General features: G+C 45.9%; 1 protein-coding gene across 3 annotated transcripts in view; it reads left to right on the top strand.

The window, feature by feature from the left end:
* LOC118392315 (striatin-interacting protein 1 homolog) overlaps positions 1–16,225 on the top strand; it is a 38,854-nt gene that overhangs the window by 4,055 nt on the left and 18,574 nt on the right. The window contains exons 1-5 of one of the 3 annotated variants that reach the window (XM_035784181.2): positions 5,929–6,084; positions 6,226–6,295; positions 7,381–7,455; positions 10,722–10,856; positions 11,096–11,216. In XM_035784181.2, the coding sequence (XP_035640074.1) occupies positions 5,965–6,084; positions 6,226–6,295; positions 7,381–7,455; positions 10,722–10,856; positions 11,096–11,216 (521 nt within the window). In that variant the 5' untranslated portion in view covers positions 5,929–5,964. Of the gene's footprint in view, positions 1–5,928; positions 6,085–6,225; positions 6,296–7,380; positions 7,456–10,721; positions 10,857–11,095; positions 11,217–16,225 lie in introns of those variants that run through there. The other 2 variants (XM_035784182.2, XM_035784183.2) reach the window with 2 other exon arrangements.

Below are 16,225 nucleotides of genomic sequence, written 5' to 3'. Positions count from 1 at the left end.
ATTGACTACAGCTCAGCATTCAACACCATAGTACATTTACATTACATTTAAGTCATTTAGCAGACGCTCTTATCCAGAGCGACTTACAAATTGGTGCATACACCTTATGACATCCAGTGGAACAGCCACTTGCATCTAAATCTTTTTTTTGGGGGGGGGGTGAGAAGGATTACTTACCCTTACTTACCCTATCCTAGGTATTCCTTGAAGAGGTGGGGTTTCAGGTGTCTCCGGAAGGTGGTGATTGACTCCGCTGTCCTGGCGTCGTGAGGGAGTTTGTTCCACCATTGGGGGGCCAGAGCAGCGAACAGTTTTGACTGGGCTGAGCGGGAACTGTACTTCCTCAGTGGTACGGAGGCGAGCAGGCCAGAGGTGGATGAACGCAGTGCCCTTGTTTGGGTGTAGGGCCTGATCAGAGCCTGGAGGTACTGAGGTGCCGTTCCCCTCACAGCTCCGTAGGCAAGCACCATGGTCTTGTAGCGGATGCGAGCTTCAACTGGAAGCCAGTGGAGAGAGCGGAGGAGCGGGGTGACGTGAGAGAACTTGGGAAGGTTGAACACCAGACGGGCTGCGGCGTTCTGGATGAGTTGTAGGGGTTTAATGGCACAGGCAGGGAGCCCAGCCAACAGCGAGTTGCAGTAATCAAGACGGGAGATGACAAGTGCCTGGATTAGGACCTGCGCCGCTTCCTGTGTGAGGCAGGGTCGTACTCTGCGGATGTTGTAGAGCATGAACCTACAGGAACGGGACACCGCCTTGATGTTAGTTGAGAACGTCAGGGTGTTGTCCAGGATCACGCCAAGGTTCTTAGCGCTCTGGGAGGAGGACACAATGGAGTTGTCAACCGTGATGGCGAGATCATGGAACGGGCAGTCCTTCCCCGGGAGGAAGAGGAGCTCCGTCTTGCTGAGGTTCAGCTTGAGGTGGTGATCCGTCATCCACACTGATATGTCTGCCAGACATGCAGAGATGCGATTCGCCACCTGGTCATCAGAAGGGGGAAAGGAGAAGATTAATTGTGTGTCGTCTGCATAGCAATGATAGGAGAGACCATGTGAGGTTATGACAGAGCCAAGTGACTTGGTGTATAGCGAGAATAAGAGAGGGCCTAGAACAGAGCCCTGGGGGACACCAGTGGTGAGAGCGCGTGGTGAGGAGACAGATTCTCGCCACGCCACCTGGTAGGAGCGACCTGTCAGGTAGGACGCAATCCAAGCGTGGGCCGCGCCGGAGATGCCCAACTCGGAGAGGGTGGAGAGGAGGATCTGATGGTTCACAGTATCGAAGGCAGCCGATAGGTCTAGAAGGATGAGAGCAGAGGAGAGAGAGTTAGCTTTAGCAGTGCGGAGCGCCTCCGTGATACAGAGAAGAGCAGTCTCAGTTGAATGACTAGTCTTGAAACCTGACTGATTTGGATCAAGAAGGTCATTCTGAGAGAGATAGCGGTAGAGCTGGCCAAGGACGGCACGCTCAAGAGTTTTGGAGAGAAAAGAGAGAAGGGATACTGGTCTGTAGTTGTTGACATCGGAGGGATCGAGTGTAGGTTTTTTCAGAAGGGGTGCAACTCTCGCTCTCTTGAAGACTGGAGGGACGTAGCCAGCGGTCAGGGATGAGTTGATGAGCGAGGTGAGGTAAGGGAGAAGGTCTCCGGAAATGGTCTGGAGAAGAGAGGAGGGGATAGGGTCAAGCGGGCAGGTTGTTGGGCGGCCGGCCGTCACAAGACGCGAGATTTCATCTGGAGAGAGAGGGGAGAAAGAGGTCAGAGCATAGGGTAGGGCAGTGTGAGCAGAACCAGCGGTGTCGTTTGACTTAGCAAACGAGGATCGGATGTCGTCGACCTTCTTTTCAAAATGGTTGACGAAGTCATCTGCAGAGAGGGAGGAGGGGGGGGGAGGATTCAGGAGGGAGGAGAAGGTGGCAAAGAGCTTCCTAGGGTTAGAGGCAGATGCTTGGAATTTAGAATGGTAGAAAGTGGCTTTAGCAGCAGAGACAGAGGAGGAAAATGTAGAGAGGAGGATGTCAGGTCCGCAGGGAGGCGAGTTTTCCTCCATTTCCGCTCGGCTGCCCGGAGCCCTGTTCTGTGAGCTCGCAAGGAGTTGTCGAGCCACGGAGCGGGAGGGGAGGACCGAGCCGGCCTGGAGGATAGGGGACATAGGGAGTCAAAGGATGCAGTAAGGGAGGAGAGGAGGGTTGAGGAGGCAGAATCAGGAGATAGGTTGGAGAAAGTTTGAGCAGAGGGAAGAGATGATAGGATGGAAGAGGAGAGAGTAGCGGGGGAGAGAGAGCGAAGGTTGGGACGGCGCGATACCATCCGAGTAGGGGCAGTGTGGGAAGTGTTGGATGAGAGCGAGAGGGAAAAGGATACAAGGTAGTGGTCGGAGACTTGGAGGGGAGTTGCAATGAGGTTAGTGGAAGAACAGCATCTAGTAAAGATGAGGTCAAGCGTATTGCCTGCCTTGTGAGTAGGGGGGGAAGGTGAGAGGGTGAGGTCAAAAGAGGAGAGGAGTGGAAAGAAGGAGGCAGAGAGGAATGAGTCAAAGGTAGACGTGGGGAGGTTAAAGTCGCCCAGAACTGTGAGAGGTGAGCCGTCCTCAGGAAAGGAGCTTATCAAGGCATCAAGCCTCCAAGCCTCCAACCTCCAAGCTCATCATCAAGCAGGAGGCCCTGGGTCTCAACCACGCCTTGTGCATCTGGGTCCTGGACCTTCTGATGGGCTGCCACCAGGTGATGAAGGTAGGAAACAACATCTCTACTTCGCAACACTGGGGCCCCACAAGGGTGTGTGTTCAGCCCTCTCCTGTACTCCTTGTTACCCACGACTGCGTGGCCATGCAGGCATCCAACTCAATAATCAAGTTTGCAGACGACACAACAGTGAAGGGCCTGAACACCAACGATGATGAGACAGCCTACAGGTGGGTGAGGGCACTCGAGTGTGGTGTCAGGAAAACAACCTCTCACTCAACGTCAACAAAAGGAGATGATTGTGGACTTCAGGAAACAGCAGAGGGAGCACCCCCCTATCCACATCGAAGGGACAGCAGTGGAGAAGTTGGAAAGTTTTAACTTCCTCTGCGTACACATCACAGACAAATTGAAATGGTCCACCCACACAGACACTGTGGTGAAGAAGGCGCAACACCGCCTCTTCAAACTCAAAATTTGGTTTGTCACCCAAAACCCGGACAAACTTTTACAGATGCACAATTGAGAGCATCCTGCCGGGCTGTATCACAGCCTGGTACGGCAACTGCACCGCTCTCAAACACAAGGCTCCAGAGGGTGGTGCGGTCTGCACAACGCATCTGCGGGGGCAAACTACCTGCCTTCCATGACACCTACAACACCCGATGTCACAGGAAGGCCAAAAAGCTCATCAAGGACAACAACCACCCGAGCCACTGCCTGTTCACCCTTCTATCATCCAGAAGGGGGGTCAGTACAGGTGCATCAAAGCTGAGACCGAGAGATTGAAAAACAGCTTCTCTCAAGGCCATCAGAATGCTAAACAGAAATCATTAACTCCGAGAGGCTGCTGTGGACATTGTTACCCAATCACTGGACACTAATAAATGGATCACTAGTCACTTTAAACAATGCCACTTTAAATAATGCCACTTTAATAATGTTTACATATCTTATATTACTCATATCACATGTAAACTCAGCAAAAAAAGAAACATACCTTTTTCAGGACCCTGTCTTTCAACGATAATTTGTAAAAATCCAAATAACTTCAGACTTTCATTGTAAAGGGTTTTAACACTATTTCCCATGCTTGTTCAATGAACCATAAACAATGAATGAACGTGCACCTGTAGAATGGTTAAGACACTAACAGCTTACAGACTGTAGACAATTAAGTTCAGTTATGAAAACTTAGGACACTAAAGAGGTCTTTCTACTGACTCTGAAAAACACCAAAAGAAAGGTGCCCAGGGTCCTTGTTCATCTGTGTGAATGTGCCTTAGGCATGCTGCAAGGAGGCATGAGGACTGCAGATATGGCCAGGGCAATGAATTGCAATGTCCGTACTGTGAGGCGCCTAAGACAGCGCTACAGGGAGGCAGGACGGACAGCTGATCATCCTCGCAGTGGCAGACCACGTGTAACAACACCTGCACAGGATTGGTACATCCGAACATCACACCTGCAGGACAGGTACAGTAAGGCAATAACTGCCGAGTTACATCAGGAACGCACAATCCCTCCATCAGACTGTCCGCAATAGGCTGAGAGAGGCTGGACTGAGGGCTTGTAGGCCTGTTGTAAGGCAGGTCCTGACCAGATATAACCAGCAACAACATCGCCTATGGGCACAAACCCCATGATCACTGAACCAGACAGGACTGGCAAAAAGTGCTCTTAACTGATGAGTCGCAGTTTTGTCTCACCAAGGGTGATGGTTGGATTCGCGTTTATCGTCAAAGGAATGAGCGTTACACCGAGGCCTGAACTCTGGAGCGGGATCAAGGTGGAGGGTCCGTCATGGTCTGGGGCGGTGTGTCACAGCATCATCGGACGATGCTTGTAGCCATTGCAGGCAATCTCAACGCTGTGCATTACATGGAAGACATCCTCCTCCCTCGTGTGGTAACCTTCCTGCAGGCTCCTTCCTGCAGGCTCCTGACATGACCCTCCAGCATGACAATTCCACCAGCCATACTGCTTGTTCTGTGTGGGATTTTCTGCAAGACCGGAATGTCAGTGTTCTGCCATGGCCAGCAAAGATCCTGGATCTCAATCCCATTGAGCACGTTTGAGACCTGTTGGATCGGATCGGAGGGTGAGGGCTAGGGCCATTCCCCCCAGAAATGTCTGGGAACTTGCAGGTGCCTTGGTGGAAGAGTGGGGTAACATCTCACAGCAAGAACTGGCAAATCTGGTGCAGTCCATGAGGAGGAGATGCATTGCAGTACTTAATGCAGCTGGTGGCCACACCAGATACTGACTGTTACTGTTTGATTTTGACCCCCCTTTGTTCAGGGACACATTATTCCATTTCTGTTAGCCACATGTCTGTGGACCTTGTTCAGTTTATGTCTCAGTTGTTGAATATTGTTATGTTCATACAAATATTTACGCATGTTAACTTTTCTGAAAATAAACGCAGTTGACAGTGAGGCAGTTTCTTTTTTTTGCTGACTTTGTCGCTCTAGTACGTCTTAGCACTGATGGTGTTTGGAACTAAAAACCACCTCATAATACACAACAAGTCTCCATCTGGAGTTGAATCTGGGCCCAATGTATTTTAAATGAACAAGTCATTAGGCCAAACGATTCTTACATTTTCAATCGCTCCTATTGAATCTCAACCTAATCTGACAGACATTTTCTGAGGCTTTTGGGTGCTTCAGATTCCAATGAATTACAGATGTTCGCCTATCCCTGACATTTGCTGCCCTTCTGTGGTAGGCTGCATGGAAAAACAACTACAGACAGTCCTCGCCCTCCAGCAACGGCTCCGCCACTGACACATGCCATTTAAGGACCGTGATTAGCTGTAATTCTCTCTCGCTAAATTGCCGCTGAGACACTCACTCCAGGCTGACTAACGGCTGTCCTTAACCTATTTCAAAGTCTGGTCTGTCTCTGTCCAAGTGCTACGGCCTTTTGTATTGGCTAGCAGTATGTGAATGTTGTTGTTCTGCGGTGCTTTGATAACTGGTGAGATCGTGCATACTGTATCAGTCTGTCTCCGACCTGGGAAAATAATGCTTTTAGTAACCATGACGGCTAACAGAGGTGGGCTCGGTCCTCTGTCCTTATCCGCGCCATGCTGTGTGTGTGTGTGTGTGTACGTACTGTGTTTGAGTATGTATCTCTCTAGGCGTGTGTGTACCATGGGATCCTGTAGTAAAACGCCCAGAGGGCAAGCAGTAATCATGGGGTGAGGCTAATGTCAGAGCGTCATCAAAGACCCTTAACTGGATACGTACGTTAACCCACTCTGACATCTAGGGCATGTTGACTCCTGCGTCCCTCTCGTTCAGTTTTTCCACTCCGACTGTTGCCCTGCATTTGCATAGCCATGCGGAAAAGAAAGCTCAACGAATGTGCTTACCCATCCGAGAAGGAAGAACAGTGAGTGGAAGAACCTGAACTGTGTGCTTTCTGTGGTTGTAAAGGAATTATAACCACGGATGTATGCTTTGTGCGTGTTAGTGTGCCTTCATTTCCCTTCGCGGTTCTGCCTAGACTTCAGTGTTGTTTTTCTGTTTTCAGAGCTCCATGGAGTCCCCTAACCTGGAGTTTGAGTATGGGGACACAGACAGCCTGACCACTGAACTCTCAGGTAAGGTCTTTAAACCCTAACCCAGCGGTCACCAACCATAGACCCTGGGCAGCTACCGGGCGGGCTTTTGTTCCAACTGCAAAACACCTTATTCAACTAATTGTCAAGTCCAGTTGTTTAGTTGAGACAGTTGCTGGAGCAAAACCGCGCAAGGCTACCACTGTAGCTTTCCAGGAGAATTGGTGATCACTGCTGTTCAAGTATACCCACAAGGGATATGCTCTGTCTTCATGTTCTGTTCATAACCAGAAGCTAGTCACTGCAACAAAATGTGCTACTGTGTAGTGTAGTACAGTGTTGCACTGTCAGCAGCTACATTTGATTTAATGCAAGATCATAGTTTTCCGTTGTTGAATGCAGCTGCTTTGGTTAGGTAGCTAGTCCCGCTGAGACATTAGCTTACACAAACACTACAGTTGCTCTCTTGTGACTGTTCCTCAGGCTGCAGTGACTGTTGACATTTAACTACTGTATACTCGCTGAAGAAGGATTAGTCAGTGATGTCATGAATCTAATAAAAACACTCTACAGAAAGGATAACTGAGAGCCAAAATGTTTTTTTTTAATGAGAGGGACTTAATGAAACAGTTGGTTTCTATTTATTTTAATTTTTGATTTAACCTTTTAATTAACTAGGCAAGTCTGTTAAGAACAAATTCTTAATTACAAAGACCGCCTACCCTGGCCAAACCTGGACGATGCTGGGCCAATTGTGCGCCGCCCTATGCGACTCCCAATCACGGCCGTATGTGATACAGCCTGGATTCTAACCAGGGACTGTAGTGACACCTCTTGCACTGAGATGCAGTGCCTTAGACCGCTGCACCACTCGGGAGCCCATAAATTATAATATATGCAATTTAGCAGATACTTTTATCCAAAGCGACCTAGTCACATTGCGTCCCAGGAATCAAACCCACCATCCCTGCACTGTAAGTGCCATGCTTTACCGACTGAGCCATACAGGGCTTCCACTACAGTATACCCCGTGATGTCTTTCATGACCTCTGTTGAATCCTTCAGTACAGTACTATATGTCATCCTGTCTGTCTGATGGTTCCCCTGTCTCTCCTGTTTGTCCACAGAGATATACAGTTACACGGAGGAGCCCGAGTTCGCCCTCAACAGGGACTACTTTGAGGAGGATTTCAGGAGCCATGGTACTGTTACCTTCCTGTCTGTCAGTGGCGGTCATCATTTGTGTGTGCGTTCATTTTTTTTCTAAAGCAGTGAGTGTGCCAAACGGCTTTCTGACTCACCTTGAACACACTATGTTTGCATACCCTCTGTGTTTGCCTGTTATTCTAGTGTTTACGGAGAGAGAGATGGATAGATAGAAAGAGAGAGCGTATGTAGAAGTGTAATGGAATGGATTCCCGCCCTGGTAATCATCTTTGGAAAGAAAGTCTGATAGAGAGAGGGGATGAAAGAGGGAGAAGGGATAGAGGGTCGAGGGAGCTGATTAATTGACCGCTCCCAGGTGTAACGTTTCGCTTTTTCTGTGAGTGGTTCAGAGGGAGAGAAGGAACTGTTCTGCACAGTGGTATGTGTGTCTGATTGCTTGTTCTAACCTGACACTTTCAGCTAGAGGTTTTGGGAGTAGGGGACACACACACACAGGAACACACACATCTTGCCAAACTCTGCTCTGCAGCCGCCGTCTCTCTTAGCGCCACGACAAACCGAGCTGCCTTATCTATGCGCTGCAATACCACAGCTAAACAGCCGTAGCCGACTGCTGTGACCAACTGTTCCGTATCATGAGCATTGTTATTATACAGCCGGTCGATTCCATTTCATCTCCTAATGTGAATCATATTGACCGGCTGAATTGGACCGTGTCCATTTTGCTGATCTAATCTCCATACTCATTCAACCCCTCTCATATTCGCTGAAACTCTGCCCAGTTCGTTGCTGTACTGTCAAATGTGGTTGTGAACTTACTGCGCTTAGGAAGTTAGCGGAGTAAGGAAGGTTCATAATGAGTAATAATACATAATGTGTAGCTCCAGACATTCAGGTCCACAAAGGGCAACTTTGTTGCAGCACATTACATGACTTAAGAGAGCTAGGCTAGGTCTTGTCCTTCCCTACTCTGTTTCCCTAAAGCCAATAGGAATGAATGGGCGGATCAGTGGAAAGCTTGGCTGGCTGTCTGTGCTGCAGAGAGAGATAGGAGATGTGCTGTCTCTCTGTATCTGGGTTTAAAATATGTCAAACGGTGACGGGGCCCCTCATCAATGTTTTAACACATCTGCCAGACTGCCACTTTCCATCACTGCTAAATCTGTTATGCACCCATGTCCTCTGCGTCGCTACTCTCCACGCACTTTTATCATAATGACCATTATCAGAGCACTTATCAGTTCATTAAAAGTTACATGGGATGAACTTTATACAGGGGAAGTTTTGTCAGTTAAAGTGCTTTCAGCAAGTATTCACACCCCCTCACGTTTTCCAAATGTTGTGTTACAGCCTGAATTTAAAATGGATTAAAAGTTGATTTTTTTCTGCCACACACAATACGCCATGTCAAAGTGGAATTGTGTTTTTAGACTTTTTTTGGACAAATTAATTAAAAATGGAATGCTGAAATGTCTTGAGTCAAGTATTCAACCCTTTTATTATGGCCTAAATATGTTCAGGAGTAAACATTTGCTTAACATGCCACAAGTTCTTTCAGGCCCAGCAGTGCATTTCAAACACAGATTCAACCACAAAGACTAGGGAGGTTTTCTAATGCCTCGCAAGAAGGTCACCTATTGGTAAAATATATATATATATATTTTTAAAGCAGACATTGAATAATCCTTTGAGCGTGGTGATGTTATTAATTACACTTTGGATGATGCACTCAGTCTGCAAAAATACAGGCCTCCTTCCTAACTTAGTTGCCGGAGAGGAAGGAAACCACTCAAGAATTTAACCATGAGGCCAATGGTAACTTTAAGACAGTTAGAGATTAAAGGCTGTGTGATAAGAGAGAACTGAGGATGGATGAACACATCACTGAGTACCACTCTTCATATTTTCTAGCGTGGTGGTGGCTGCATCATGTTATGGATATGCTTGTCAAGGACTAGAGTTTTTTTTATTGGGGGGTGTAAAGAAACGGAATAATAATCCCAGAGTAAAACTTGATTGTCTACTTTCCACTGGACACTGGGAGGCGAATTCACCGTTCAGCAGGACAATAACCTAAAACATAAGGTCAAATATACTGGAGTTAGTCACCAAGACGACCTTGAATGTCCCTGAGTGGCCTTGTTACAGTTTAGACCTAAAGCAACTTGAAAGTCTATGGCAAGACTGATTGTCTTGCAATGATCAACAACCAACATGACAGAGCTTGAAAAATAAAAAATAAATAATTAGGTGCAAATATTGTACAATCTAAGTATGCAAAGCTCTTGGAGACTTACCCGGAAAGACTCACAGGTATGTAAACTTATGTAAATGTGATATTTCTGTATTTCACTTTCGATACGTTTGCAAAATGTAAAAAATATGTTTTCACTTTGTCACTATGACGCAGTGTGTGTAGATGGGTAAAAATAATGATATAATATAATAATAATAATATATGCAATTTAGCAGACGCTTTTATCCAAAGCGACTTACAGTCATGTGTGCATACATTCTACGTATGGGTGGTCCCGGGAATCGAACCCACTACCCTGGCGTTACAAGCGCCATGCTCTACCAACTGAGCTACAGAAGGACCATATATATAATACATTTTGGATTCAGGCTGTAACACAACAAAGTGTGGAATAAGTATGAATACTTTCTGGAGGCACTACATGTCAGAATAGGTCTACTAAAAGAGGGGAACTGACTAGCTATTTCAATTCCATTGATCATGATGTCCTACAAGAATCCCAAGAGTTGAGGTAAAAAAAAATAAAGGTCAGAAACATTCCTATTTATAGACTCTACTTCACTTTTACACTCTTCTTCACTTCTAGGCTATCGCTCATAGCCTAGAAGTCAAAGGTGTTGTTGCCTTGATGTTGGATCCTGGCATTCTTTTCTCTTTAGTGAGCGTTCACAGTGGGTGATCAGTGATCAGTGGGTGTACTGCTATACCTGGCCAGGGCTGAAATAGCCTGCTGTGACCATGCATGTGAGCTGAAGCCAGGTCACGTTGACTCAGACCACTAGCTGCTCCTGGGTCAGTGTAAGTTTAATGACCAGAGCTGATCCCAGCCAATCTTTTTCACGTGTGAAAAGGAGAGAGGGGGAGAGAGCAGACAAAGAAAAGAGACAGTGAGAAATTAGGTAGAGTGGGGGAATGGGAGAAGTAAGTGAATGGATGGAGTGAGCGAGAATAAGAGAGCGACAGACGTACAAGCTCAGAGTCACAAGGTCACACAAAGTCACCACGACTCACCTGGTCTCTCACTCTGTCCCTGTCTCTCTGCAGTGCGGGGGAGGAGGTGGATTGAGCTGGGTCAGGAGCAGCAGAAGGGCTATGTGATGAGACTACTAGATGCTCTGGAGGTCACTGACCGGGACAAGAGGCTGAAGGTGGCCCGGGCCATCCTCTACCTGGCACAGGGTAATCATCATCACCGTCCCTGCACACTTCAAGATCATTTGCTTTGGATGTAGCATATTTTGACATGAGTCTAAGAGATTAAGGGGATACTTAAATATTTCCTGTGCGATTTCTCTGACCAACATTTTCTCATGAAACAGAGGACATGTACAGTATATATGGTCGAGTCCTTCAGAGTCCGTTGAGAGCGTTGTGTGGTGAGTGAGCATCTGTTGAAGCCTGCGTGTGGCGTTCCCCAGGGGTGTTTGACGAGTGTGACACGGACGCAGACGTGATCCACTGGTCTCGCCACAACGTGTTCCTGCTGTATGACATGGGCGTCTTCACCGCTCTCCTGGAGCTGCTGAGCATGGAGATGGAGTGAGTAGGACAACATTACTACAGTCGCTCCGTAACGCTGCCACAGCAGCCGCAATGTCTCGTAATTACTGTATTATTGGGTTTCTCAACAAGCGTTAGCACCACTGTGGTTAGCGCTTACCTCTTCTGTGATTCACGGTCCAATGCAGCTGGGTTTTTTTTCTCTCTATCAAATCATTTACAAGGTGACAATTAAGTACATTTTAATATTATTGTTTCCGATTTAAAATGGTCAAAAGGAACCAAAAATAGTTTCTTAGCAAAGGACAATTTCTCAAGCAAGAATTTTGCTAGGACTGTCTGGGAGAAGTCTGAGTGGGGAGGGGAAAACTGAAAACTAGCTGTTATTGGCAGAGAGGTTTGGAAATCTTTCTTAGTGGTTTATTAACTAATTTACTGCCTGGTGATGTCACCAGGCAGGCCTAAATTCCATGCCAACCAAAACAAGCTGAAATTTCAGGCAGCCTTTTCCAACAACTCTTACACTAAAAGGGCATCATCATTTATTATCATTTTATTTTTTTCACAGTATTATTCCAACCTATGAGGTTGGAAATGTATATAAAACACAGGAAAATCACGTGTTTGACTGCACTAGGCCTTTAATGCTACAGGGATGGTACACAGTAGCATTCACTCTCATTAGTTGTTAGCTGGAGTTGGAGAAAGAGATGCAGTAAGAGAAAGATATGAGGAAAAAGAGAGCTTCCCAAAGTTGTCAAGTTGGCTGGATGTCCTTTGGGTGGTGGACCATTCTTGATACACAGGCTTGGAAAAACCAAGCAGCGTTGCAGTTCTTGACATAAACCGGTGCGCCTGTCACCTACTACCATACCCCGTTCAAAGGTGTTTAAATATTTAATCTTGCCCGTTCACCCTCTGAATGGTACACATACACAATCCATGTCTCAATTGTCCCAAGGTTTAAAAATCATTATTTAACCGGTCTCCTCCCATTTATCTACACTAATTTTGAAGTGGATATAACAAGTGACTTCAATAAGGGATCATAGCGCTCACCTGGATTCATCTGGTCAGTCTATGTCATGGAAAGACCAGGTGTTCATAATGTTTTGTACACTCCGTACAATTTCAGGTGGGCTTTTCAAACAGCTCTTAGACAAAAAGGGCATCACATTATCATACCCGCTGTTCCTCTCTCCTCTGGAGTCATCTCCTCTGTGTCCTTCCTGCCTGAGGTCCCTCCTCTCCCTAATGGCAGATCTACTGCTGCCTCAGTACTTCTAGGTCTCTACCACCCGCAGCCATTGACTAATCTGCCTAGTTGAAATGCCGTAGGTAGTTGCTGGTAGAGATGCTGATTTTGGTATTTTATTAGGATCCTCATTAGCTGTTGCAAAAGCAGCAGCTACTCTTCCTGGGGTCCAACACAAAACATGAAACATAAACTTCAGAATGGCATACAGAACATCATTAGACAAGAACAGATCAAAGGACAGAACTACATACATGTTTAAAAAGTCACACGTAGCCTACATATCAATACACACAAACCTTCTAGGTCAAATAGGGGAGAGGCGTTGTGCCGCGAGGTGTTGCTTTATCTGTTTTTTGAAACCAGGTCTGCTGTTTATTTGAGCAATATGAGATGGAAGGAAGTTTCATGCAATAAGGATATAATACTGTACGCTTTCTTAAATTTATTCTGGATTTGGGGACTATGAAAAGATCCCTGGTGGCATGTCTGGTGGGATAAGTGTGTGTGTCAGAGCTGTGTGTAAGTTGACTATGCGAACAATTTGGGATTTTCAACACATTAATGTTTCTTATAAAAAGAAGTGAGGCAGTCAGTCTCAACTCTTAGCCAAGAGAGACTGGCATGCATAGTATTATATCAGCCCTCTGATTACAATTAAGAGCAAAACATGCCGCTCTGTTCTGGGCCAACTGCAGTTTAACTAGGTCTTTCCTTGCAGCACTGGACCACACGACTGGACAATAATCAATATTAGACAAAACTAGATCCTGCAGAACTAGGTTTTTGGAGTGTAGTGTCAAAAAAAACAGAGCATCTCTTTATTACGGCTATACCTCTCCCCATCTTTACACCCATTGAATCTATATGTTTTGACCATGACAGTTTACGATCTAAGGTAACTCCAAGTAATTTAGTCTCCTCAACTTGTTCAACAGCCACACCATTCATTACCAGATTCATCTGAGGTCTAGCACTTATTGAATGATTTGTACCAAATACAATGCTCTAAGTTTTAGATGTTCAGGACCAGTTTATTACTGGCCACACATTCCAAAACAGACTGCAACTGTTAAGGGTTTCAGTGACTTCATTAGCTGTGGTTGCTGATGCATACAGTGGGGCAAAAAATGTATTTAGTCAGCCACCAATTGTGAGCTGTCAAAGGACACCAGAAACAAAATTGTAGACCTGCACCAGGCTGGGAAGACTGAATCTGCAATAGGTAAGCAGCTTGGTTTGAAGAAATCAACTGTGGGAGCAATTATTAGCAAATGGAAGACATACAAGACCACTGATAATCTCCCTCGATCTGGGGCTCCACGCAAGATCTCAACCCGTGTGGTCAAAATGATCACAAGAACGGTGAGCAAAAATGGGGGAACCTAGTGAATGACCTGCGGAGAGCTGGGACCAAAGTAACAAAGCCTACCATCAGTAACACACTACGCCGCCAGGGACTCAAATCCTGCAGTGCCAGACATGTCCAGGCCTGTCTGAAGTTTGCTAGAGAGCATTTGGATGATCCAGAAGAAGATTGGGAGAATGTCAGATGAAACCAAAATATAACTTTTTGGTAAAAACTCAACTTGTCGTGTTTGGAGGACAAAGAATGCTGAGTTGCATCCAAAGAACACCATACCTACTGTGAAGCATGGGTGTGGAAACATCATGCTTTGGGGCTGTTTTTCTGCAAAGGGACCAGGACGACTGATCCGTGTAAAGGAAAGAATGAATGGGGCCATGTATCGTGAGATTTTGTGTGAAAACCTCCTATCAGCAAGGGCATTGAAGATGAAACGTGGCTGGGTCTTTCAGCATGACAATGATCCCAAACACACCACCTGGGCAACGAAGGAGTGGCTTCGTAAGAAGCATTTCAAGGTCCTGGAGTGGCCTAGCCAGTCTCCAGATCTCAACACCATAGAAAATCTTTGGAGGGAGTTGAAAGTCTGTGTTGCCCAGCAACAGCCCCAAAACATCATTGCTCTAGAGGAGATCTGCATGGAGGAATGGGCCAAAATACCAGCAACAGTGTGTGAAAACCTTGTGAAGACTTACAGAAAACGTTTGACCTCTGTCATAGAAGTGTACCTATGATGAAAATTACAGGCCTCATCTTTTTAGGTGGGAGAACTTCCACAATTGGTGGCTGACTAAATACTTTTTTGCCCCACTGTATGTAAACTTCCGACTTCATCTGTACACGCACATTCACAGACAGGCAGAGAGAGACACACACACACACACACACATACATTCACCAGAAATGTTAATTCATGAATACACCATTCTCTCTCTTCCTTTCTACCTCCCACTTCCATCCCTCTTCACCTCAGCGTAGGATATGAGGCACCTGCTGGCTCTTAGTGAGGGGGATAAGAGCAGAGCGAACAGGGTGAGAGCAGAGTGAAAGAGACAGATCACCGGCCTCTGATTCACACTTCAAATAGCTCACTGGCGAGGCGGCAAAGCCTTCAAGGCTTTGTTTCCTTCCTTTTTAGTCTTTGTGCTCCTCTGTCTGCTCCTGCCGCCTTTCGTCTTGGTCTCTTATCAACCTCTGATTCTACGTCTTAGCCTTAGCAGGCAAGCAGCCGCCTCCTATTACTCTGTAGCACCTGTTAAGCTGCTGAGCAAACACACAGGACATTTTCTCTGTCTGTATTTCTCCTCTGCTATTTATCCTGCCTGCACTGGTGTTCATTCTCAGTTGTGATAATGCTGTGTTTTCACTTCAACTTAAATAGAATCAGTAACATGCATCGTAAACAACAGGTATGGACTAACAGTTGAATGCTTACTTACGGGCCCTTCCAAACAATGGAGAAGGAGGAAAAAAATGGAGAAATAATAAAAAGTAATACACAATAATAATAATAATAATAATATTATTATTATTATTATTATTATTATTATTATTATTATTATTATTATTATTATTGAGTAACCATAACGTGGCTATATACAGTCGTGGCCAAAGGTTTTGAGAATGACACAAATATTAATTTTCACAAAGTTTGCTGCTTCAGTGTCTTTTAGATACTTTTGTCAGATGCTACTATGAAATCTGAAGTATAATTACAAACATTTCATAAGTGTCAAAGGCTTTTATTGACAATTACTTGAAGTTGATGCAGAGAGTCAATATTTGCAGTGTTGACGCTTCTTTTTCCATGCTGTCAATTAACTTCTGGGCCACATCCTGACTGATGGCAGCCCATTCTTGCATAATCAATGCTTGGAGTTTGTCAGAATTTGTGGGGTTTTGTTTTGTCCACTCGCCTTTTGAGGATTGACCACAAATTCTCAATGGGATTAAGGTCTGGGGAGTTTCCTGGCCATGGACCCAAAATATCGATATTTGCTCCCCGAGCCACTTATGGCAAGGTGCTCCATCATGCTGGAAAAGGCATTGTTCATCACCAAACTTTTCCTGGATGGTTGGGAGAAGGTGCTCTCGGAGGATGTGTTGGTACCATTCTTTATTCATGGCTGTGTTCTTAGGCAAAATTGTGAGTGAGCCCACTCCCTTGGCTGAGAAGCAACCCCACACATGAATGGTCTCAGGATGCTTTACTGTTGGCATGACACAGGACTGATGGTAGTGCTCACCTTGTCTTCTCCGGACAAGCTTTTTTCCGGATGCCCCAAACAATCGGAAAGGTGATTCATCAGAGAAAATGACTTTACCCCAGTCCTCAGCAGTCCAATCCCTGTACCTTTTGCAGAATATCAGTCTGTCCCTGATGTTTTTCCTGGAGAGAAGTGGCTTCTTTGCTGCCCTTCTTGACAC

The sequence above is a fragment of the Oncorhynchus keta genome, chromosome 13 (genome assembly GCF_023373465.1).
Source record: "Oncorhynchus keta strain PuntledgeMale-10-30-2019 chromosome 13, Oket_V2, whole genome shotgun sequence".
In the NCBI taxonomy this organism is placed as follows: domain Eukaryota; kingdom Metazoa; phylum Chordata; class Actinopteri; order Salmoniformes; family Salmonidae; genus Oncorhynchus; species Oncorhynchus keta.
This window is presented reverse-complemented; position numbering and strand designations above follow the sequence as displayed.